General features: G+C 48.2%; 2 protein-coding genes across 2 annotated transcripts in view; one reads left to right on the top strand and one right to left on the bottom strand.

The window, feature by feature from the left end:
* Window positions 1-202: 202 nt before the first annotated feature.
* Window positions 203-17,761, top strand: pcmtd1 (protein-L-isoaspartate (D-aspartate) O-methyltransferase domain containing 1). Its single transcript, XM_080493680.1, has 6 exons — window positions 203-570; window positions 5,745-6,206; window positions 6,504-6,606; window positions 11,020-11,191; window positions 13,739-13,862; window positions 14,429-17,761. Exons 2-6 carry the CDS (start codon window positions 5,900-5,902, stop codon window positions 14,806-14,808), a joined length of 1,086 nt encoding a protein of 361 aa, XP_080349806.1. The 5' UTR covers window positions 203-570; window positions 5,745-5,899; the 3' UTR covers window positions 14,809-17,761.
* Window positions 17,762-23,726: 5,965 nt separating this feature from the next.
* The window catches only part of sntg1 (syntrophin, gamma 1), a gene marked incomplete at its 5' end in the record, with an annotated part of 17,660 nt that continues 16,442 nt past the window's right edge, over window positions 23,727-24,944 (bottom strand). Inside the window, one exon of the mRNA XM_080493678.1 lies at window positions 23,727-24,860. Coding sequence (XP_080349804.1) covers window positions 24,681-24,860 — 180 coding nt within the window. The 3' untranslated portion in view covers window positions 23,727-24,680. The remainder of the gene's footprint in view (window positions 24,861-24,944) is intronic.

Below are 24,944 nucleotides of genomic sequence, written 5' to 3'. Positions count from 1 at the left end.
ATGGCGTTACTCCAATGCTGTACCGGGAACAAGTCGGTGGAATTGAACCAGCAACGCGGGAGACGAGCCTGTCTTCCTGCTGAGTTCAGAGTAACACTAATCACTCATTCACATTCAATGAGCCCCCCCCCCCCGCCTTGGAGTAATAAGCAGACGTCGTGATGTGGGAGGAGCAGCAGGGACTTCCGGGTCATGACGCAGTGGACCACGTGACCAGTGTTTACATCCTCTCAGCTGTTTGTTTCTCCTCCTTCAGTCCGACTCCTCTCATCTCGGGCTGCTGCTCCAAACCAGCTGCTCACCACGTTAACTCGTTCTCCTGGCTGCTCGTGCACGGACTGGTCACCACGTTAACTCGTTCTCCTCGCTGCTCGTGCACGGACTGGTGACCACGTTAACTAGTTCTGCTCGTGCACGGACTGGTGACCACGTTAACTAGTTCTGCTCGTGCACGGACTAGTCACCACGTTAACTAGTTCTGCTCGTGCACGGACCGGTCAAGGCGAAGCGAGGGCGCGCAAAACAAACAAACCGAAAAACAAGGAAGCGACGTGAACGCGACGGAGCTCGGTGAGTGTTGTTGTTCTCTTTGTGTGCGTGTACGTGTGCGTGTGTTACCTAACCTGCTTTGTGTGCGCTGATGGCGCACTGAGGCCCGCACTGAGCTAACCTTAGCGCCTCCTGCTGCTCCTCCTGCTGCTCCTCCTCAGCTCGGCAGCAGGAGGCGCAGCAGGAGGAGGAGCAGCAGGAGGAGCAGCAGGAGGCCTCCTCATTACTCCGTGCTGCTGCGGAGGCTGGGGGGAGGACGAAGTCTGTGTGTGTGTGTGTGTGTGTGTGTGTGTGTGTGTGTGTGTGTGTGTGTGTGTGTGTGTGTGTGTGTGTGTGTGTGTGGGGTGTTCGGTACTCGTGGAGCTCGTGTCACCATGGAGACAAGCGTGGAGGTCCCTGTCAGTTATGACTGTGGGTCAGACGAGTTAGTTAGTTATGACAGTTTATGGGTCAGACTAGTTATTTAGTTGTGACAGTTTGTGGGTCAGACTAGTCACACTAGTTATTTAGTTATGACAGTTTGTGGGTCAGACTAGTTATTTAGTTATGACAGTTTGTGGGTCAGACTAGTTATTTAGTTGTGACAGTTTGTGGGTCAGACTAGTTATTTAGTTATTTAGTTATGACAGTTTGTGGGTCAGACTAGTTATTTAGTTATTTAGTTATGACAGTTTGTGGGTCAGACTAGTCAGTTAGTTATTTAGTTATGACAGTTTGTGGGTCAGACTAGTTATTTGGTTATGACAGTTTGTGGGTCAGACTAGTTATTTAGTTATTTAGTTATGACAGTTTGTGGGTCAGACTAGTCAGTTAGTTATTTAGTTATGACAGTTTGTGGGTCAGACTAGTTATTTGGTTATGACAGTTTGTGGGTCAGACTAGTTATTTAGTTATGACAGTTTGTGGGTCAGACTAGTTATTTAGTTATTTAGTTATGACAGTTTGTGGGTCAGACTAGTTATTTAGTTATGACAGTTTGTGGGTCAGACTAGTTATTTAGTTATTTAGTTATGACAGTTTATGGGTCAGACTAGTTATTTAGTTATGACAGTTTGTGGGTCAGACTAGTCAGTTAGTTATTTAGTTATGACAGTTTGTGGGTCAGACTAGTTATTTGGTTATGACAGTTTGTGGGTCAGACTAGTCAGTTAGTTATTTAGTTATGACAGTTTGTGGGTCAGACTAGTTATTTGGTTATGACAGTTTGTGGGTCAGACTAGTTATTTAGTTATTTAGTTATGACAGTTTGTGGGTCAGACTAGTTATTTAGTTATGACAGTTTGTGGGTCAGACTAGTTATTTAGTTATTTAGTTATGACAGTTTGTGGGTCAGACAGTTAATTTGTCAGACTGATTAAGGTTAGTGTTGATAACTGGTCTCAGCTGGGTGAAGTCTAACCCTAACCCTATAAAACACTTTAAACTGTTTGTTATTGGTGTGTGTGTGTGTGTGTGTGTGTGTGTGTGTGTGTGTGTGTGTGTGTGTGTGTGTGTGTGTGTGTGTGTACCTGGTAAATCAGGTTTAACAGCATACACTGCTGAAGGGTTTGAACCCTGTGCCTTGGACCAGTGTTTAGCCCTGTCTGGGTATCACACATGTGCCGTACAGCCCCCCCCCCCCCCCCCCCCCCCCCCACCCCCTGCTCCCCCTCTTCCCTTCCGGTCGTCCTCCTCCTCCTCCTCATGCCCCCCTGCCCCTCCTCCTCCCCCCTGCCCCTCCTCATGCCCCCTTGCCCCTCCCCCCCTCCTCCTCCCCCCTGCCCCTCCTCATGCCCCCTTGCCCCTACCCCCCTCCTCCTCCCCCCTGCCCCTCCTTCTGCTCTCCCTCCCTCCTTTCCCTCCTTTGTTGTTGTTTTGCTCCTCCGTCACATGCGCTGCATCCTGAGTGCTTCCTGCCTGCTGATTGGCTGTCAGCCTCTCTGTTTGTGTGGCAACTGCAGCATGTCAACACGGCTGCAGCTGATTGGCTCCTTCAGGTGTCAATGAGGGAGGCCACGCCCCCTACTGGACATAAAGTAAACGAACACACGATACCTAATGATGAAAATACATGTTTCTCTATCAACATTCACATATTGAGAAAGAAGTTATTGATCGGACACTGATCAGAGGACAGGCACAGCCGCCGAACCCCAGGAGGGGGATTGATTTATTGGTGTTTGTGATGTGAGGCTATGCTGCTTTTCTTTTAGTTCAACATTTACTGACAGACTCTAGTCTGCACTGGTCCTGATGCTCTCTACACTCACCAGCCACTTTATCAGGTACCCCTTGCTAGTACCGGGTTGGACCCTTCTGCCTTCAGAACTGCCTTAATCCTTGGTGGTCTAGATTCAACAAGGTCCTGGAGACGTTCCTCAGAGACGTTGGTCCATATGGACATGATGGCGTCACGCAGTGGCTGCAGGTTTGTCGGCTGCACATCCAGGATGTGAGTCTCCTGTTCCACCACGTCCCAAAGGTTCTACTGGATTGAGATCTGGTGACTGTGGAGGACGTTTGAGTCCAGTGAACCCATCGTCATGTTGAAGGACCCAGTCTGAGATGATTGGAGGTTTATGACATGGAGTGTTATCCTGCTGGACGTAGTCCTCAGAAGACGGGTCCACTGTGGTCATAAAGGGACGGACATGACACCAGCACCACCACCACCACCACCACCAGCAGCACCACCACCAGCAGCAGCACCACCACCACCACCACCACCACCACCACCACCAGCAGCAGCACCACCACCACCACCACCACGACCAGCAGCACCACCACCACCAGCACCACCACCAGCAGCAGCACCACCACCACCAGCACCACCACCACCAGCAGCACCACCAGCAGCACCACCACCACCAGCACCACCACCACCAGCAGCACCACCACCACCAGCACCACCACCACCACCACCACCACCAGCAGCACCACCACCACCACCACCACCAGCAGCACCACCACCACCAGCACCACCAGCACCACCACCATGGCACCACCACCACCACCACCACCACCACCACCACCAGCAGCACCACCACCACCACCACCACCAGCATGACACCACCACCACCAGCAGCACCACCACCACCACCAGCACCACCACCACCACCACCAGCAGCACCACCACCACCAGCACCACCAGCACCACCACCACCACCAGCATGACACCACCACCACCAGCAGCACCAGCACCAGCCTGAACCGTTGACACAAGGCAGGATGGATCCATGCTTTCATGATGTTGACACCAGATTCTGACCCGACCATCCGAATGTCGCAGCAGAACTGGAGACTCATCAGACCAGGCAACGTTCTTCCAGTCTTCTATAGTCCAGTGTTGGTGAGCCTGTGGGGGTTGGAGCCTCAGTTTCCTGTTCTTAGCTGACAGGAGTGGCACCCGGGGTGGTCTTCTGCTGCTGGAGCTCCTCCCCCTCAAGGTTCCAGGTGTTGTGCCTTCAGAGACGTTCTCCTGCAGACCTCGGGTGTAACCAGTGGTTACTGGAGTTCCTGCTGCCGCTCTATCAGCTCCAACCAGTCTGGACATTCTCCTCTGACCTCTGGCATCAACAAGACATTTGACCCACAGAACTGCTGCTCACTGGATCTTTTCTCTTCTCCGGACCATTCTCTGGAAACACTAGAGATGGTAGATGGTTGTGGGTGAAAATCCCAGTAGATCAGCAGTTTCTGAAATACTCAGCCCGTCTGGTACCAACAACCAAGCCACGTTCAAAGTCACTGGAATCCCCTTTCTTCTCCTCCTGATGCTGGTTTGACCTGCAGCAGGTCAGCTGGACCAGGTCTACATGCCTGAAGGCAGTGAGCTGCTGCCATGTGATTGGCTGATTACAAATTTAACGAGCAGTTGGACAGGTGGACCTAATAAAGTGGCCAGTGAGTGTATAGTGAGCACACATCTGGAGAACATCTGTGAACAGCTGATTAAGTTCTTTTGCAGAGTAGCCGCCTCGCATCGTCCAGTCAGTGAGCTCTGAGGCGGCCACATACGTCCGTGTCTGCACATGCCGGCCGGCCGGTTCCGTGGCTCGGGACACGATGCGGTCGTACCGTCATATAGCTGATGAGGTATTTAAATATTCTAGGCGTATCCAGAGTGAGGTAAATTACTGACAAATCAGCAGACAGCTGCATTTTGCTCGTCCTCATCGGACTCGTTCTGTGCTGCTGGGTACCCCAACGGAGGGGTGACGAGAAATCATCACCCTTCTTACCTTACTTACCTACTTTATGCTTGACTTTACCGTACCGTACCTTACTTTACTATACCATACCTTACTTTACCATACCGTACCTCACTTTACTATACCATACCTTACTTTACTATACCATACCTTACTTTACTATACCACACCTTACTTTACCGTACCGTACCTTACCACACCTTACTTTACCGTACCGTACCTTACTTTACTATACCATACCTTACTTTACCGTACCGTACCTTACTTTACGGTACCATACCTTACCATTCCTTACTTTACTTTACCGTACCACACCTTACTTTACCGTACCATACCTTACCACACCTTACTTTACCGTACCGTACCTTACTTTACTATACCATACCTTACTTTACCGTACCGTACCTCACTTTACTATACCATACCTTACTTTACCGTACCGTACCTTACTTTACGGTACCATACCTTACCATACCTTACTTTACTGTACCACACCGTACTTTACCGTACCATACCTTACCACACCTTACCACACCTTACTTTACCGTACCGTACCTTACTTTACGGTACCTTACCATACCTTACTTTACCGTACCACACCTTACTTTACCGTACCATACCTTACTTTACCGTACCATACCTTACTTTACCGTACCGTACCTCACTTTACTATACCACACCTTACTTTACCGTACCATACCTTACCACACCTTACTTTACCGTACCGTACCTCACTTTACTATACCACACCTTACTTTACCGTACCATACCTTACCACACCTTACTTTACCGTACCCTATCGGCACATTTTGTGCAGTGGAAACGGGCTTAAAGTGTTGTTGTAGATTCTGTTGTGGCATTTGAACTGAGGTGTGTGTGTGTGTGTGTGTGTGTGTGTGTGTGTGTGTGTGTGTGTGTGTGTGTGTGTGTGTGTGTGTGTGTGTGTGTGGTTTTCTACTTTTCTGCCTCTTGAGCTTTTTTGTATTAATAATCTTTGACAATCAGCTGCAGGCTGCTTCTGTGCGACATGAGCGCCGTGTGATTGGACTACGGCAGGCCACACCCCCGCCTGCCTGCAGGCCACACCCCCACCCTTCTGAAGGCCACACACCCCGCCGGCCTCCTTGTCCCGTCCACGCGTCTTTCCCGCACTGGTCATTATGGGTGGAGCCGTGAGCGCCGGTGAGGATAATGACGACCTGATCGACAACCTGAAGGAGGCGCAGTACATCCGCACGGAGAAGGTGGAGCAGGCCTTCCGGGCCATCGACCGCGGGGACTACTACCTGGACGGATACCGGGACAGCGCCTACAAGGACCTGGCCTGGAAACATGGGAACATCCATCTGTCGGCGCCTTGCATCTACTCCGAGGTGATGGAGGCGCTGCGCCTGCAGCCAGGGCTCTCCTTCCTCAACCTGGGCAGTGGCACCGGCTACCTGAGCACCATGGTGGGACTCATCATAGGTAACCTGGATCGCCGTCCACGCTGCTGCTGGGCTCTGAAGGCCATGTCACCGATGCTGGTCCAGGTCCTGGAGGAACCCTGCAGGTCCTGGACCAGCTCTTCAGTCTCTGTGCAGGTCCAGGTCCTGCACAGAGACTGAGTTGTGACAGAGCTTCAGCCTCCGTTTCCTCTGTTTTCCTTTCCCTGTGTTCTCTGTTCCCTGTTTGTTTCCTGTTTCCTGTGGTGTGGCGGCTGTAGTGAGTGAGAGTGAGAGTGAGAGCGAGAGTGATCAGTGGCGTCCGGCTGTGTGTCCTCAGGGCCGTTCGGGGTGAATCACGGCGTGGAGCTGCACACGGACGTGGTGGAATACGCCCGACAGAAGCTCGACGACTTCATCAAGAACAGCGACAGCTTCGATCAGTGAGCCCACACTTCAGTGTCGTGCTGGCGTTGATGTTGTGTTGATGTTGATGTTGTGTTGATGATGTGTTGGTGTGTTGGTGTGTTGTGTTGATGTTGTGTTGATGTTGATGTTGTGTTGATGATGTGTTGATGTTGATGTTGTGTTGATGATGTGTTGGTGTGTTGGTGTGATGTTGTGTTGATGTTGTGTTGTGTTAATGTTGATGTTGTGTTGATGTGTTGATGTGTTGTTGATGTTGTGTTGATGTGTTGTCGCGTTGTGTTGATGTTGTGTTGATGTTGTGTTGATGTTGTGTTGATGTTGTGTTGATGTGTTATGTTGTGTTGATGTGTTGGTGTGTTGTGTTGATGTTGTGTTGGTGTGTTGGTGTGTTGTGTTGATGTTGTGTTGATGTTGACATTGTGTTGATGTGTTGGTGTGTTGTGTTGATGTTGACGTTGTGTTGACGTTGTGTTGATGTTGTGTTGGTGTGTTGGTGTGTTGTGTTGATGTTGCGTTGATGTGTTGGTGTGTTGATGTTGTGTTGATGTTGATGTTGACGTTGTGTTGATGTTGTGTTGATGTGTTGTTGATGTGTTGTTGACGTGTTGTGTTGATGTTGTGTTGATGTGTTGTTGTGTTGTGTTGACGTTGTGTTGATGTTGTGTTGATGTGTTGTTGTGTTGATGTTGATGTGTTGTTGATGTGTTGTGTTGATGTTGTGTTGATGTGTTGTTGTGTTGATGTTGACGTTGTGTTGACATTGTGTTGATGTTGTGTTGATGTTGTGTTGATGTGTTGTCGCGTTGTGTTGATGTGTTGATGTGTTGTCGCGTTGTGTTGATGTTGTGTTGTTGTGTTGATGTTGTGTTGATGTTGATGTTGACGTTGTGTTGACGTTGTGTTGACGTTATGTTGATGTTGTGTTGATGTTGACGTTGTGTTGATGTTGATGTTGTGTTGATGTTGACGTTGTGTTGATGTTGACGTTGTGTTGACGTTGTGTTGATGTTGACGTTGATGTTTTGTTGATGTTGACGTTGTGTTGATGTTGACGTTGTGTTGACGTTGTGTTGATGTTGACGTTGATGTTTTGTTGATGTTGACGTTGTGTTGATGTTGACGTTGTGTTGATGTTGATGTTGTGTTGACGTTGTGTTGATGTTGACGTTGTGTTGATGTTGATGTTGTGTTGATGTTGACGTTTTGTTGATGTTGATGTTGTGTTGACGTGTTGACGTTGTGTTGATGTTGACGTTGATGTTGTGTTGATGTTGTGTTGACGTTGTGTTGATGTTGATGTGTTGATGTTGACGTTGTGTTGACGTTGTGTTGATGTTGATGTTGACGTTGTGTTGATGTTGTGTTGATGTTGACGTTGTGTTGATGTTGATGTTGACGTTGTGTTGATGTTGATGTTGACGTTATGTTGATGTTGTGTTGATGTTGATGTTGTGTTGACGTTGTGTTGATGTTGTGTTGACGTTGTGTTGATGTTGATGTTGACGTTGTGTTGATGTTGATGTTGTGTTGACGTGTTGTCGCGTTGTGTTGATGTTGTGTTGATGTTGTGTTGACGTGTTGTCGCGTTGTGTTGATGTTGTGTTGATGTTGTGTTGATGTGTTCTTGCGTTGATGTTGATGTTGTGTTGATGTTGATGTTGATGTTGTGTTGATGTGTTCTTGCGTTGTGTTGATGTTGACGTTGTGTTGACGTTGTGTTGATGTTGTGTTGACGTTGTGTTGACGTGTTGTCGTGTTGATGTTGACGTTGTGTTGATGTTGACGTTGTGTTGATGTTGATGTTCTGTTGACGTGTTGTCGCGTTGTGTTGATGTTGATGTTGTGTTGACGTTGTGTTGATGTGTTCTTGCATCGTGTTGATGTTGTGTTGACGTGTTGTCGCGTTGTGTTGATGTTGACGTTGTGTTGACGTTGTGTCGACGTGTTGTCGCGTTGTGTTGATGTTGACGTTGTGTTGACGTTGTGTTGATGTTGATGTTGTGTTGATGTTGTGTTGACGTGTTGTCGCGTTGTGTTGATGTTGACATTGTGTTGACATTGTGTTGATGTTGATGTTGTGTTGATGTTGTGTTGACGTGTTGTCGCGTTGTGTTGATGTTGACGTTGTGTTGACGTTGTGTTGACGTTGTGTTGACGTTGTGTTGACGTGTTGTCGCGTTGTGTTGATGTTGACGTTGTGTTGATGTTGTGTTGATGTTGTGTTGACGTGTTGTCACGTTGTGTTGATGTTGGTGTTGTGTTGACGTTGTGTTGATGTTGTGTTGACGTGTTGTCGTGTTGATGTTGACGTTGTGTTGACGTTGTGTTGACGTTGTGTTGACGTTGTGTTGACGTTGATGTTGACGTTGTGTTGATGTTGTGTTGATGTTGACGTTGTGTTGATGTGTTCTTGCGTTGTGTTGATGTTGACATTGTGTTGACGTTGTGTTGACGTTGATGTTGACGTTGTGTTGATGTTGTGTTGACGTTGTGTTGATGTTGATGTTGTGTTGACGTGTTGTTGTGTTGATGTTGACGTTGTGTTGACGTTGTGTTGACGTTGATGTTGATGTTGTGTTGATGTTGTGTTGACGTTGTGTTGATGTTGATGTTGTGTTGATGTTGTGTTGACGTGTTGTTGCGTTGTGTTGATGTTGACTTAGTGTTGACGTTGTGTTGACGTTGTGTTGACGTTGTGTTGATGTTGTGTTGACGTGTTGTCGCGTTGATGTTGATGTTGTGTTGACGTTGTGTTGATGTGTTCTTGCGTTGATGTTGATGTTGTGTTGATGTTGATGTTGATGTTGTGTTGATGTTGATGTTGATGTTGTGTTGATGTGTTCTTGCGTTGTGTTGATGTTGACGTTGTGTTGACGTTGTGTTGATGTTGTGTTGACGTTGTGTTGACGTGTTGTCGTGTTGATGTTGACGTTGTGTTGATGTTGACGTTGTGTTGATGTTGACGTTGTGTTGATGTTGATGTTCTGTTGACGTGTTGTCGCGTTGTGTTGATGTTGATGTTGTGTTGACGTTGTGTTGATGTGTTCTTGCATTGTGTTGATGTTGTGTTGACGTGTTGTCGCGTTGTGTTGATGTTGACGTTGTGTTGACGTGTTGACGTGTTGTCGCGTTGTGTTGATGTTGACGTTGTGTTGACGTTGTGTTGATGTTGATGTTGTGTTGATGTTGTGTTGACGTGTTGTCGCGTTGTGTTGATGTTGACATTGTGTTGACATTGTGTTGATGTTGATGTTGTGTTGATGTTGTGTTGACGTGTTGTCGCGTTGTGTTTGTGTTGACGTTGTGTTGACGTTGTGTTGACGTTGTGTTGACGTGTTGTCGCGTTGTGTTGATGTTGACGTTGTGTTGACGTTGTGTTGATGTTGTGTTGATGTTGTGTTGATGTTGTGTTGACGTTGTGTTGATGTTGTGTTGACGTTGTGTTGATGTTGTGTTGATGTTGACGTTGTGTTGATGTGTTCTTGCGTTGTGTTGATGTTGACATTGTGTTGACGTTGTGTTGACGTTGATGTTGACGTTGTGTTGATGTTGTGTTGACGTTGATGTTGACGTTGTGTTGATGTTGTGTTGACGTTGTGTTGATGTTGATGTTGTGTTGACGTGTTGTTGTGTTGATGTTGACGTTGTGTTGACGTTGTGTTGACGTTGTGTTGATGTTGTGTTGATGTTGTGTTGACGTGTTGTTGCGTTGTGTTGATGTTGACTTAGTGTTGACGTTGTGTTGACGTTGTGTTGATGTTGTGTTGACGTGTTGTCGCGTTGTGTTGATGTTGATGTTGTGTTGACGTTGTGTTGATGTTGATGTTGTGTTGATGTTGTGTTGACGTGTTGTTGCGTTGTGTTGATGTTGACGTTGTGTTGACGTTGTGTTGACGTTGTGTTGACGTTGCGTTGACGTTGTGTTGACGTGTTCTTGCGTTGTGTTGATGTTGACGTTGTGTTGACGTTGTGTTGATGTTGATGTTGTGTTGACGTGTTGTTGCGTTGTGTTGATGTTGACGTTGTGTTGACGTTGTGTTGATGTTGTGTTGACGTGTTGTCGCGTTGTGTTGATGTTGACGTTGTGTTGATGTTGATGTTGTGTTGGCGTGTTGTCGCGTTGTGTTGATGTTGACGTTGTGTTGATGTTGTGTTGATGTTGTGTTGACGTGTTGTTGCGTTGTGTTGATGTTGACGTTGTGTTGATGTTGTGTTGACGTGTTGTCGCGTTGTGTTGATGTTGTGTTGATGTTGTGTTGATGTTGTGTTGATGTTGACGTTGTGTTGATGTTGTGTTGATGTTGTGTTGATGTTGTGTTGATGTTGTGTTGACGTGTTGTTGCGTTGTGTTGACGTTGATGTTGTGTTGACGTGTTGTCGCGTTGTGTTGATGTTGACGTTGTGTTGACGTTGTGTTGATGTTGTAGGTTCGAGTTGTGCGAGCCGGTGTTTGTGGTGGGAAACTGTCTGCAGATCTCTGCCGACAGTCACCAGTACGACCGGATCTACTGCGGCGCCGGCGTCCAGAAGGATCAGGAGGACTACATGAAGGTCCTGCTGAAGGTCGGAGGAATCCTGGTCATGCCCATCGACGACCAGGTACACACACACTTCAACATTTATATATCCGTTTCTAGTCGCTGCTTCAGAGACCTGTACTAGAACCTGAGACCTGTACTAGAACCTGAGACCTGTTACTAGAACCTGAGACCTGTACTAGAACCTGAGACCTGTTACTAGAACCTGAGGCCTGTACTAAGAACCCTGAGACCTGTACTAGAACCTGAGACCTGTACTAGAACCTGAGACCTGTACTAGAACCTGAGACCTGTTACTAGAACCTGAGGCCTGTACTAGAACCTGAGACCTGTTACTAGAACCTGAGGCCTGTACTAAGAACCCTGAGACCTGTACTACAACCTGAGGCCTGTACTAGAACCTGAGGCCTGTTACTAGAACCTGAGGCCTGTACTAAGAACCCTGAGACCTGTACTAGAACCTGAGGCCTGTACTAAGAACCCTGAGACCTGTACTAGAACCTGAGGCCTGTACTAGAACCTGAGGCCTGTTACTAGAACCTGAGGCCTGTACTAAGAACCCTGAGACCTGTACTAGAACCTGAGGCCTGTACTAAGAACCCTGAGACCTGTACTAGAACCTGAGGCCTGTTACTAGAACCTGAGGCCTGTACTAAGAACCCTGAGACCTGTACTAGAACCTGAGGCCTGTACTAGAACCTGAGGCCTGTTACTAGAACCTGAGGCCTGTACTAAGAACCCTGAGACCTGTACTAGAACCTGAGGCCTGTACTAAGAACCCTGAGACCTGTACTAGAACCTGAGGCCTGTTACTAGAACCTGAGACCTGTTACTAGAACCTGAGGCCTGTACTAGAACCTGAGACCTGTACTAAGAACCCTGAGGCCTGTACTAAGAACCCTGAACAACATACCAGGTTCTCTGTTCCCTGGTTAACTTATCCAGATGAGAGTGATCCTGATCACCGTTCCTACCAAGCAGGTTCTCAACTCTCTGGTTCTACCCAGACCAGGTGTGAGCGTTCACGTGAAAGGGGCGGAGCTTGCAGCGTCTGACCAATCACACACAGAGAAACCCTCCAGAGCAGTTTCCAGATTACTGAAGGAGCAGTTAATCTCTGAGATTATGAAGAATTCCAACCCATCCAGCAGCTCAAAGCAACACTGCTGCTGCAGCCAGAACCAGAACCTTCCTGACTTGGTGAGATTAGAGCAGATTAATGGATCAGTGATATAAAGGAACAGCACTGTGATCACTCAGTTCCACTTTATTCCAGCAGAACGGTTCCAGGCAGAACTTCCTCACTGCTCTTCTTTTACTTTAGGTTCTCCATCACTGGTTCTGAGGCGGAGGTTCTCTTGTGTTTCCTGTTGGAATATTAATTCATCACCATGACGACAGGAGGAGTTCTGCTTCCATAAATTCATGGTTCTGCAGTTCTGTCAGGTGTGATCATGAACCTCATTATTCCAGATAAACAGACCTGGAACAAGTCAAGAACCAGAACCAGAACCACCTTCAGAGCCTCAGAGACCAGGATTTATTTTATTATGTCTAAAGATTGTTCTAGATTAATTTCTCCTCTCCTCTCTGCTGCAGCTCAGAGCTGAACCTGCCCACCAATCACCATCATTTAAGAATGGGCGGGGCATTTTCCAAGAGATCTGATTGGTCAGGAGGCGGAGCTCTGACCTCTTATCTAGAACATATCCTGCTCCGGAGCAGGTTAGACTTTCAGTGTCAGTTACCATGGTGATTTATCCTGGTGAGAAGTGAGCGAGAGTCGTAGTACAGAAACCCAGAGTTAATCCTGAAGTTATCTGGATAAGAGAAACCCAGAGTTAATCCTGAAGTTATCTGGATAAGAGAAAACCAGAGTTAATCCTGAAGTTACCTGGATAAGAGAAAACCCAGACTTAATCCTGAAGTTATCTGGATAAGAGAAAACCAGAGTTAATCCTTGAAGTTATCTAGATAAGAGAAAATCCAGCTTCGTAGTACAGAAAACCAGAGTTAATCCTGAAGTTATCTAGATAAGAGAAAATCCAGCTTCGTAGTACAGGCCTCAGGTGGGAGGAGCAGTAGAAACTCAGGGTTTCCTCTACTAAACCTGCCAGCCAGCAGGTTCGCATCAGAGTCTGTTACTGTGACTGACCCCAAGCTTAGTTCAGTTCTCACTGGAACAGAAAACTCAGAGTTTCCCTAATTTCAGAGTTAACTTACCCTGAGTTTTCACAAAACCCACTTTCTGGAATACCCCCCTGTACTACGAACTGTGATGAAGAGACCCAGGATATCTCTGTTACCGGGATTAACATACCTAGATATCTCTGTTACCTGGATTAACATACCTAGATATCTCTTTTACCGGGATTAACATACCTAGATATCTCTGTTACCTGGATTAACATACCTAGATATCTCTGTTACCTGGATTAACATACCAGCTGCTGGATGGCTCCATGTTTTATTCTGTGTGTGTGTGTGTGTGTGTGTGTGTGTGTGTGTGTGTGTGTGTGTGTGTGTGTGTGTGTGTGTGTGTGTGTGTGTGTGTGTGTGTGTGTGTGTGTGTGTGTGTGTGTGTGTGTGTGTGTGTGTGTGTGTGTAGCTGACTCAGATCACCAGGACCGGTCAGACGACTTGGGAGAGTAAGAACATCTTGGCGGTTTCATTCGCTTCACTTGCTCAACAGAACCGGTCCGAGGGAGAGAAGCCTGACACTGTGCATCTCCGTGAGACACACACACACACACACACACACACACACACACACACACACACACACACACACACACACACACACACACACACACACACACACACACACACACACACACACACACACCTCAATGAACAGGTCACCAACACTGCTTCAGCTCTCAGTCAAGATAGTAATAACAACACAAACATCACTGCTAGAATTCAAAACAACAACAAGCAACATAACAAACACAACTGCTGACAAACAAAAGACAACATGACAGAAGAACGACACACAACGACATGAGGAAGAAGAATCAGAACATACCAGGATATCTCTGTTACCTGGATTAACATACCAGGATATCTCTGTTACCTGGATTAACATACCAGGATATCTCTGTTACCTGGATTAACATACCAGGATATCTCTGTTACCTAGATTAACATACCAGCTGCTGGATGGCTCCATGTTTTATTCACTGTGTGTGTGTGTGTGTGTGTGTGTGTGTGTGTGTGTGTGTGTGTGTGTGTGTGTGTGTGTGTGTGTGTGTGTGTGTGTGTGTGTGTGTGTGTGTGTGTGTGTGTGTGTTCTCAGCCCCGGTGACGGTGCGCAGCCTTCAGGATCTGTCCCGGATCTACATCCGCCGCACGCTGCGCGGTGTAGCAGGCGAGGAGCCGGGATGCGGCGCGCTGCAGCGCGTCCCCCACAAACGCAAACGCAGACGCTGCCGGCGGCGCCGCATCAACACCTACGTGTTCGTGGGAAACCAGCTGATCCCGCAGACGGTGGAGAGCGAGGAGGAGGAGCAGGAGGACGAGCAGAAGGAGGTGCAGGAGGACGAGGAGCAGCAAGAGGACAGGGACGTCGGAGACATTGAGGTCCTGAAGCAGGTGAACGTTCTGCGGGAGCAGATCATGAGTCTGCCGCTGCCCGAGGCGCTGAAAGCCTTCCTGCTGTACTACCGGGAGAAGTGACGCTCCGCTCTGCTCCGGGGAGGAGTGACGCTCTGCTCTGCTCCCTGGAGGAGTGACACTCTGCCCCCTGGAGGAGTGACACTCTGCCCCCTGGAGGAGTGACACTCTGCTCATGGGAGGAGTGATGCTCTGCTTCTTGGAGAAGTGTTGCTCTGCTCTGCTCCCTGGAGAAGTGACGCTCTGCTCTGCTCCCTGGAGGAGTGACGCTCTGCTCTGCTCTGGGGAGGGGTGACACTCTGCCTCAACACCCCTCTGGATTTGTGCATCACACAACAAACAACAACTCTTCTGAGAGTTGGATTATGTTCATTATGTCGTTATGACACATATACTTTTGAATTCTTTTTAACGAAGGATAAAGTCAGAAAGCGTAGCAGGGTAAAAACCTTTTCTTGCTTTATCAGTTGTTAAAAAGAATTCAAACGTATAACTCTTCTGAGAGTGGGACTTGCTCAAACCACGAGCTGCAGAGAGCCCAGATGTCTGAGCTGACCCTGAATGCAGCATCCAGCTGGTTCAGCCAATCACGTCTCCCCCGCCTTCTGGAGCCTTTAAGAAAATCTATTCAAAAAGTTAGACACAAGATGAAAACTCATCTTTCCCATAATTCAGTTAAATAAACAGAAACTTCACTTGTTCTTTTCGATTTTTAATAAACTGTTTATTTAACTGGAAAAACATTTCAATCAAGTGTAGAAATGACAGAAAAGCATTTGCGAAGTTCTGGTGTGACACGAGTCAGTCTTTAGTCACATGACCTCACTGTCACATGACCAATCAGTCTGAACCAATCAGCTTCCAGCTTCACTTCCTCTGACTTAGAAACTGAGAAATTCACTTGTTAATAAACTGAAGCGCTCAATGTGGGGAGCTCCATTGCCATGGTAACTACGCACAGACTGCAGCCTACTGCTATTCTAACAACCAACCACTAGAGGGCACCGTAAGTCATGGAATTAGAGAAAAGCACCTTTTTCAAACAAAGTGCCTCTTAAAACCATTAAAAGAATTAATGTAAAACTAACGGCAATAACTCCGTAGGCCACGCCCCCGTCTAAAACTGTTTCCAATCAGGGAGGTGGGGTGGGGGTGGGGGTGGGGTCTAGAATCTTCTGAAGAGGGGGTTATAAATGAGTTCAAATCAAGTCTGACTGCAGCCAAAGTCTGGTCTCCGTGTGGTCTGAATCTAGTCTGGGTCCAGTCTAGAACTGTTTTGGGTCCGGTGTGGTTCAGGTCTGGATCTGGTCTGGGTCTGATCTGGTCTTGATCCAGTCTGAGCCTGGTCTGGGTCCAGTATGGATCTAGTCTGGGTCCGGTTTTGGTTCCATATGGATCTGGTCTGGATCCGGTCTGGGTCCAGTATGGATGTGGTCTTGATCCGGTCTGGATCTAGTCGGGAAAAGATGTCGATGTTGGTTGATGGAATCCTCGTCACTCCTTGGCTCAGTCACAGTGATGTCACTGGTACAGCTGGAAGCTGATTGGATAAGCAGCACTGTCATGCTGCGTTCAGGGTCCTGGACTATGTCAATGGGGTTCCAGGAACTTTCTGCACTTTAAATGATCCAGAGGCGACTGATGCTGAAGAGGATCGATGGGTAGAGTAGGAGGGTGACAGGACTCCTCTTCTTCCTCCTCCTCCTCCTCCTCTTCCTCCTCCTCCTCCTCTTCCTGTCAGCAGACTGCAGGATCAGAGTGACTCTGTGTTTCTTCGTGGTTTAACTTCTTCCCAAGTTTCAGCTGCAGACGAGTAACCTTCCTGCTGTTTGTCTTTACTGGAAAGTTGTGGACAATCGGAGATGGCCAATCAGGCCCCGCCCAGCTGGCAGGCTCCGCCCAGCTGGCAGGCTCCTCCCAGCTGGCAGGCCCCGCCCAGCTGGCAGGCTCCGCCCAGCTGGCAGGCCCCGCCCAGCTGGCAGGCCCCTCCCAGCTGGCAGGCTCCTCCCAGCTGGCAGGCTCCGCCCAGCTGCCAGGCTCCTCCCAGCTGGCAGGCTCCGCCCAGCTGGCAGGCCCCGCGCAGCTGGCAGGCTCCGCCCAGCTGGCAGGCCCCGCCCAGCTGGCAGGCTCCGCCCAGCTGGCAGGCCCCGCCCAGCTGGCAGGCCCCTCCCAGCTGCCAGGCTCCGCCCACACTGGCATTTTGTTTTTCGGAGCTTCTGAAGCCGTAAACCAGCTGAAGGAAACAACATTCCAGAAAAATTAACCTTAAGACAAAAGCAGCGCACAATGGATGTGATGTCACGTTTTCTTGAAAGATTTGACTCCGCCCCCTTTGAATGAACCGTCATTGGTTTTTAGATTCCGAGCTGAATGTTTAAGTCTTGTTTGTGTGTGCTTCCCTTCTGATGACAGTCCTTTGGTTGTAGCGCCCTCTAGCTGTACTGTATCTCTGACACTGGGAACTGATTGATTACTGCTTCACGTTATTCTGCTGTAAACAAACAATTATGACTTCAGTGCATTTTGTTGTGTGTGAACAATTATTTTCTTTAAGTTTTTTTTTACATTCATTTCGGAGCAACAAAGCAATAAAGAAATCATTTCCCAGCGTGTAAATTACTCAGACCCACTTTAATTGAACGTGACAGGCCTCTTCAGCATCAGCTGACTGCTAATCACATCCGGCTCAGTACACCAAGCCACTGCTGTGCACGTGCACGTGCACGCCGACTGCCCCTTCCTGACCCGAGGTTCACGTCAACTGTTACAGCCAGTGTGCTGGCCTGACGTACGGACTGGATTGGACTGGCCCAGTTTGGCCCAGTTTGGCCCTGCATGTGGACCGGACTGGCCCAGTGAGGACCGGACTGGACCGGCCCGGTGCGGACTGGCCCAGGATGTGTACTGGACCGGACTGGACTGGCCCGGCGCCCTGGTTCCTCGTCCTGTGTGTCGTCACTCTGAAAATGTTTCTTCTCTGTAAAAGTTTGGCACAAAATAAAAGGTCACAATCCTGAGTGTGTTTCTGCTCAATGGAAAACTGGAGGAAGGTTTAAAGTCATCAGCGTCCAGGAGCAACGCCTGGAGCAACGCCTGGAGCAACGCCGGTAGAAACTCTGGGACCAAAGCGTCAGTCGCAGCATTAGTGCATTGCAGCATTAGTGCGTCGCAGCTTTAGACCGTTGGAGCATCAGAACGTTGCAGCGTCAGAGCGTTGCAACATTAGAGCATCAGAGCGTGGCAGTATTAGAGCATCAGAGCATTGCAGCATTAGAGCGTCAGAGCATTGCAGCATTAGAACATCAGAGCATTGCAGCATTAGAGCGTCAGAGCATTGCAGCATTAGAACATCAGAGCATTGCAGCATTAGAGCGTCAGAGCATTGCAGCATTAGAACATCAGAGCATTGCAGCATTAGAGCGTCAGAGCGTTGCAGCATTAGAGCATCAGAGCATTGCAGCATTAGAGCGTCAGAGCGTTGCAGCTTTAGAGCGTCAGACCGTTGCAGCATTAGAGCGTCAGAGCGTTGCAGCTTTAGAGCATCAGAGCATTGCAGCATTAGAGCGTTGCAGCATTAGAGCGTCAGAGCGTTGCAGCTTTAGAGCGTTGCCGCATTAGAGCGTTGCAGCATTAGAGCGTTGCAGCTTTAGAGCATCAGAGCATTGCAGCATTAGAGCGTTGCAGCGTCAGAGCGTTGCAGCTTTAGAGCGTTGCCGCATTAGAGCGTTGCAGCATTAGAGCATCAGAGCGTTGCAGCATTAGAGCGTTGCAGCTTTAGAGCATTGGCGCATCAGAGCATTCCAACATTACACCGTCAAAGCGTCGCAGCATTTGAGCATCACAGAGTCACAGAATTAGAGCGTCAGAATGTTGCAACATTACAGCGTCGCAACATCAAAGCGTCAGAGTCGCAGCATTAGAGTGTCAGAGCATCGCAGCTTTAGAGAGTCACAGCATTAGAGCATCGCAGCATTGAGGGTCTGCATTGCAGCATTAGAGTGTCAGTGAGTCACAGCATCCGAGAGTCACAGCATTAGAGCACCAGATAGTCGCATCATTAGAGAGTCACAGCATTAGAGCGCCAGATAGTCGCATCATTAGAGAGTCACAGCATTAGAGCGTCAGAGAGTCGCATCATTAGAGAGTCACAGCATTAGAGCGTCAGAGAGTCGCATCATTAGAGCGTTGGAGTCACAGCACTAGAGCGTTGGAGTGTTGCTGCATTAGAGAATCACAGAGTCCCAGCTTTAGAGCATTACAGCATTAGAGTGTTGCAGCATTAGAGTATCAGAGAAGCACAGCATTAGAGCATCAGAGCGTCAAAGCATTAGAGCATCGCAGGATTAGAGTGTCTGCATCGCAGCATTAGAGCATCAGAGCGTCAAAGCATTAGAGCGTCAGAGAGTTGCAGCATTAGAGCGTCAAAGCATTGCTGCATTACAGCATCAGAGCGTTGCAGCATTAGCACGTCAGAGCGTTGCAGCATTAGTGCGTCAGAGCGTCGCAGCATTAGAGCATCACAGCTTTACAGCGTCTCAGCTTTAGAATGTCAGAGTGTTGCAGTATTAGAGCGTCTCAGCTTTAGAATGTCAGAGTGTTGCAGTATTAGAGCGTCGCAGCTTTAGAATGTCAGAGTGTTGCAGCATTAGAGCATCAGAGTCACAGCTTTAGAATGTCAGAGCGTTGCAGCATTAGAGCATCAGAGTCACAGCTTTAGAATGTCAGAGCGTTGCAGCATTAGCACGTCAGAGTCACAGCTTTAGAATGTCAGAGCGTTGCAGCATTAGCACGTCAGAGTCACAGCTTTAGAATGTCAGAGTGTTGCAGTATTAGAGCGTCGCAGCTTTAGAATGTCAGAGTGTTGCAGCATTAGAGCGTTGCAGCATTAGCGCGTCAGAGAGTTACAGCATTAGAGAGTCTTTGTTTCAGAGCTTTGCAGCATTAGAGCGTCGCAGCTTTAGAATGTCAGAGTGTCGCAGCATTAGAGCGTCACAGCATTAGAGCGTTGCAGCATTAGCGCGTCAGAGAGTTACAGCATTAGAGCGTCTTAGTTATAGAGCATTGCAGCATTAGAGCGTCACAGCTTTAGAGCGTCACAGCTTTAGAGCATCGCAGCTTTAGAGCGTCGCAGCTTTAGTATGTCAGAGCGTCGCAGCTTTAGAGCGTCGCAGCTTTAGAATGTTAGAGTGTTGCAGCTTTAGAGCGTCGCAGCATTAGAGCATCACAGCTTTAGAATGTCAGAGCGTCGCAGCTTTAGAATGTCAGAGCGTCGCAGCTTTAGAGCGTCACAGCTTTAGAGCATCGCAGTTTTAGAGCGTCGCAGCTTTAGTATGTCACAGCATTAGAGCGTTGCAGCATTAGAGCATCGCAGCTTTAGAGCGTCGCAGCTTTAGTATGTCACAGCATTAGAGCGTTGCAGCATTAGTGCGTCAGAGAATCACAGCATTAGAGCGTCTTAGTTATAGAGCATTGCAGCATTAGAGCGTCGCAGCTTTAGAGCGTCGCAGAATTAGAGCGTTGCAGCTTTAGAATGTCAGAGCGTCGCAGCTTTATGGCGTCGCAGCTTTAGAATGTCAGAGTGTTGCAGCTTTAGAGCGTCGCAGCTTTAGAATGTTAGAGTGTTGCAGCTTTAGAGCGTCGCAGCTTTAGAATGTCACAGCATTAGAGCGTTGCAGCATTAGCGCGTCAGAGAATCACAGCATTAGAGCGTCTTAGTTATAGAGCATTGCAGCATTAGAGCGTCACAGCTTTAGAGCATCACAGCTTTAGAGCATCGCAGCTTTAGAGCCTCACAGCTTTAGAGTGTCGCAGAATTAGAGCGTCGCAGCTTTAGAATGTCAGAGTGTCGCAGCTTTAGAATGTCAGAGCCTCACAGCTTTAGAGCGTCGCAGAATTAGTGCGTCGCAGCTTTAGAATGTCAGAGCGTCGCAGCTTTAGAGCGTCGCAGCTTTAGAATGTTAGAGTGTTGCAGCTTTAGAGCGTCGCAGCATTAGAGCATCACAGCTTTAGAATGTCAGAGCGTCGCAGCTTTAGAATGTCAGAGCGTCGCAGCTTTAGAGTGTCGCAGCTTTAGAGCGTTGCCGCATTAGAGCGTTGCAGCATTAGAGCGTTGCAGCTTTAGAGCATCAGAGCATTGCAGCATTAGAGCGTTGCAGCGTCAGAGCGTTGCAGCTTTAGAGCGTTGCCGCATTAGAGCGTTGCAGCATTAGAGCATCAGAGCGTTGCAGCATTAGAGCGTTGCAGCTTTAGAGCATTGGCGCATCAGAGCATTCCAACATTACACCGTCAAAGCGTCGCAGCATTTGAGCATCACAGAGTCACAGAATTAGAGCGTCAGAATGTTGCAACATTACAGCGTCGCAACATCAAAGCGTCAGAGTCGCAGCATTAGAGTGTCAGAGCATCGCAGCTTTAGAGAGTCACAGCATTAGAGCATCGCAGCATTGAGGGTCTGCATTGCAGCATTAGAGTGTCAGTGAGTCACAGCATCCGAGAGTCACAGCATTAGAGCACCAGATAGTCGCATCATTAGAGAGTCACACCATTAGAGCGCCAGATAGTCGCATCATTAGAGAGTCACAGCATTAGAGCGTCAGAGAGTCGCATCATTAGAGCGTTGGAGTCACAGCACTAGAGCGTTGGAGTGTTGCTGCATTAGAGAATCACAGAGTCCCAGCTTTAGAGCATTACAGCATTAGAGTGTTGCAGCATTAGAGTATCAGAGAAGCACAGCATTAGAGCATCAGAGCGTCAAAGCATTAGAGCATCGCAGGATTAGAGTGTCTGCATCGCAGCATTAGAGCATCAGAGCGTTGCAGCATTAGAGCGTCAGAGAGTTGCAGCATTAGAGCGTCAAAGCATTGCTGCATTACAGCATCAGAGCGTTGCAGCATTAGCACGTCAGAGCGTTGCAGCATTAGTGCGTCAGAGCGTCGCAGCATTAGAGCATCACAGCTTTACAGCGTCTCAGCTTTAGAATGTCAGAGTGTTGCAGTATTAGAGCGTCGCAGCTTTAGAATGTCAGAGTGTTGCAGCATTAGAGCATCAGAGTCACAGCTTTAGAATGTCAGAGCGTTGCAGCATTAGAGCATCAGAGTCACAGCTTTAGAATGTCAGAGCGTTGCAGCATTAGCACGTCAGAGTCACAGCTTTAGAATGTCAGAGTGTTGCAGCATTAGAGCGTCAGAGTCACAGCTTTAGAATGTCAGAGCGTTGCAGCATTAGAGCATCAGAGTCACAGCTTTAGAATGTCAGAGCGTTGCAGCATTAGCACGTCAGAGTCACAGCTTTAGAATGTCAGAGCGTTGCAGCATTAGCACGTCAGAGTCACAGCTTTAGAATGTCAGAGTGTTGCAGTATTAGAGCGTCGCAGCTTTAGAATGTCAGAGTGTTGCAGCATTAGAGCGTTGCAGCTTTAGAATGTCAGAGTGTTGCAGTATTAGAGCGTCGCAGCTTTAGAATGTCAGAGTGTTGCAGCATTAGCGCGTCAGAGAGTTACAGCATTAGAGAGTCTTTGTTTCAGAGCTTTGCAGCATTAGAGCGTCGCAGCTTTAGAATGTCAGAGTGTCGCAGCATTAGAGCGTCACAGCATTAGAGCGTTGCAGCATTAGCGCGTCAGAGAGTTACAGCATTAGAGCGTCTTAGTTATAGAGCATTGCAGCATTAGAGCGTCACAGCTTTAGAGCGTCACAGCTTTAGAGCATCGCAGCTTTAGAGCGTCGCAGCTTTAGTATGTCACAGCATTAGAGCGTTGCAGCATTAGAGCATCGCAGCTTTAGAGCGTCGCAGCTTTAGTATGTCACAGCATTAGAGCGTTGCAGCATTAGTGCGTCAGAGAATCACAGCATTAGAGCGTCTTAGTTATAGAGCATTGCAGCATTAGAGCGTCACAGCTTTAGAGCGTTGCAGCTTTAGAGCGTTGCAGCTTTAGAATGTCAGAGCGTCGCAGCATTAGAGCCTCACAGCTTTAGAGCATCGCAGCTTTAGAGCCTCACAGCTTTAGAGCCTCACAGCTTTAGAGCGTCGCAGCTTTAGAGCGTCGCAGAATTAGAGCGTTGCAGCTTTAGAATGTCAGAGCGTCGCAGCTTTATGGCGTCGCAGCTTTAGAATGTCAGAGTGTTGCAGCTTTAGAGCGTCGCAGCTTTAGAATGTTAGAGTGTTGCAGCTTTAGAGCGTCGCAGCTTTAGAATGTCACAGCATTAGAGCGTTGCAGCATTAGCGCGTCAGAGAATCACAGCATTAGAGCGTCTTAGTTATAGAGCATTGCAGCATTAGAGCGTCACAGCTTTAGAGCATCACAGCTTTAGAGCATCGCAGCTTTAGAGCCTCACAGCTTTAGAGTGTCGCAGAATTAGAGCGTCGCAGCTTTAGAATGTCAGAGTGTCGCAGCTTTAGAATGTCAGAGCCTCACAGCTTTAGAGCGTCGCAGAATTAGTGCGTCGCAGCTTTAGAATGTCAGAGCGTCGCAGCTTTAGAGCGTCGCAGCTTTAGAATGTTAGAGTGTTGCAGCTTTAGAGCGTCGCAGCATTAGAGCATCACAGCTTTAGAATGTCAGAGCGTCGCAGCTTTAGAATGTCAGAGCGTCGCAGCTTTAGAATGTCAGAGCGTCGCAGCTTTAGAGCGTCGCAGCTTTAGAATGTTAGAGTGTTGCAGCTTTAGAGCGTCGCAGCTTTAGAGCGTCGCAGCTTTAGAATGTTAGAGTGTTGCAGCTTTAGAGCGTCGCAGCATTAGAGCATCACAGCTTTAGAATGTCAGAGCGTCGCAGCTTTAGAGCGTCGCAGCTTTAGAATGTTAGAGCGTCGCAGCTTTAGAGCGTCGCAGCTTTAGAATGTTAGAGTGTTGCAGCTTTAGAGCATCACAGCTTTAGAATGTCAGAGCGTCGCAGCTTTAGAATGTCAGAGTGTTGCAGCATTAGAGCGTCAGAGTGTCACAGAGGGTTACAGAGCAGTTCTTGATTAGAGTGAAGATATAAAAGCAGCATAGTCATTCTGATAGAAACGCCATTTATTCGTTTTGTTAAAAAACATCAGCAAAAATAAAACAAGCCCCTTACTGTCCACTTCCTGTCCAACTGTCCACTTCCTGTCCAACTGTCCACTTCCTTTTGGAAGGTAACACACAAAGCGTCCGTCCCTCTTTGCATAGACCACTGGTATTCAACCTCCCCCCCATCATCATCTGGAGCGTCCGCCCTCCCAGCAGGTTCCAGCATATTTTCATCCCCCAGGTCAGTCACGATAAATACTTTCTTCTGACAATACTTTTAGTTACTCGAGTACTTTAGTTTCCTGTGGTCAGTGTGAGGAGACCATGTGATGTTAAAGACTGAAATTGTTGCAACAATGAAAAAGAAGCGTTGAGTGAAAATGTAGCTTCACTGGAGCTTCATTTCACTGGAGCGTCACTTCACTGGAGCTTCACTTCACTGGAGCGTCACTTCACTGGAGCTTCACTTCACTGGAGCGTCACTTCACTGGAGCTTCATTTCACTGGAGCGTCACTTCACTGGAGCTTCATTTCACTGGAGCTTCACTTCACTGGAGCTTCACTTCACTGGAGCGTCACTTCACTAAAGCTTCACTGGAGCGTCACTTCACTGGAGCTTCACTTCACTGGAGCTTCTCTTTACTGCAGCTTCACTTCACTAAAGCTTCACTGGAGCTTCACTGGAGCTTCTCTTTACTGGAGGTTCACTTCACTTTATTGGAGCTTCACTGGAGCTTCACTTCACTTAACTGGAGCTTCACTGGAGCTTCACTTCACTGGAGCTTCACTGGAGCTTCACAGGAGCACAGCTCACCTTCAGGATGAAGTAAGAGCAGCAGCTCCACCCATCATGTCATAGCTCCACCTTCAAGATAAAGAAAAAGCAGAAGCTCCACCTATTACATCACAGCTCCACCTTCAGAATGAAGCGAGAGCATCACCTCCACCTGTCAGGTGGAGAACTTGACTTTGTGAGTGTGAGAGTTGCAAGAGAGGCCAGACAGCGACGAGATGCCGGCCATGGTGGAGCCTCCACCCTCCAAGAACATCGGGTCCAAGCAGGCCACTTTGGCAGCCAGGAAGGCGTGAATACAGTGAAGCACGGCGAAGAGGTTGGAGAACTCCAGCTCCTGCAAGAGAAACACAGGGAGCCTCAGGAGAACATCGGGAGAACCCCAGAACACCAGGAGAATACCAGGAGAACATCAGAACAT

This window comes from Lipophrys pholis (assembly GCF_963383615.2).
Source record: "Lipophrys pholis genome assembly, contig: SCAFFOLD_81, whole genome shotgun sequence".
Classification (NCBI taxonomy): domain Eukaryota; kingdom Metazoa; phylum Chordata; class Actinopteri; order Blenniiformes; family Blenniidae; genus Lipophrys; species Lipophrys pholis.
The sequence above is the reverse complement of the archived record's forward strand: the minus strand, read 5'-3'. Positions and strand labels throughout refer to the sequence as shown.

Bases quoted from the DNA above. Each gene is read 5' to 3' on its own strand.
- pcmtd1 (XM_080493680.1), top strand. From the start codon at position 5,900: ATGGGTGGAGCCGTGAGCGCCGGTGAGGATAATGACGACCTGATCGAC. The intron at 6,607-11,019 runs GTGAGCCCACAC...TTGATGTTGTAG, and splicing joins AACAGCGACAGCTTCGATCA to GTTCGAGTTGTGCGAGCCGG. The intron at 13,863-14,428 runs GTGAGACACACA...GTGTGTTCTCAG, and splicing joins GCCTGACACTGTGCATCTCC to CCCCGGTGACGGTGCGCAGC.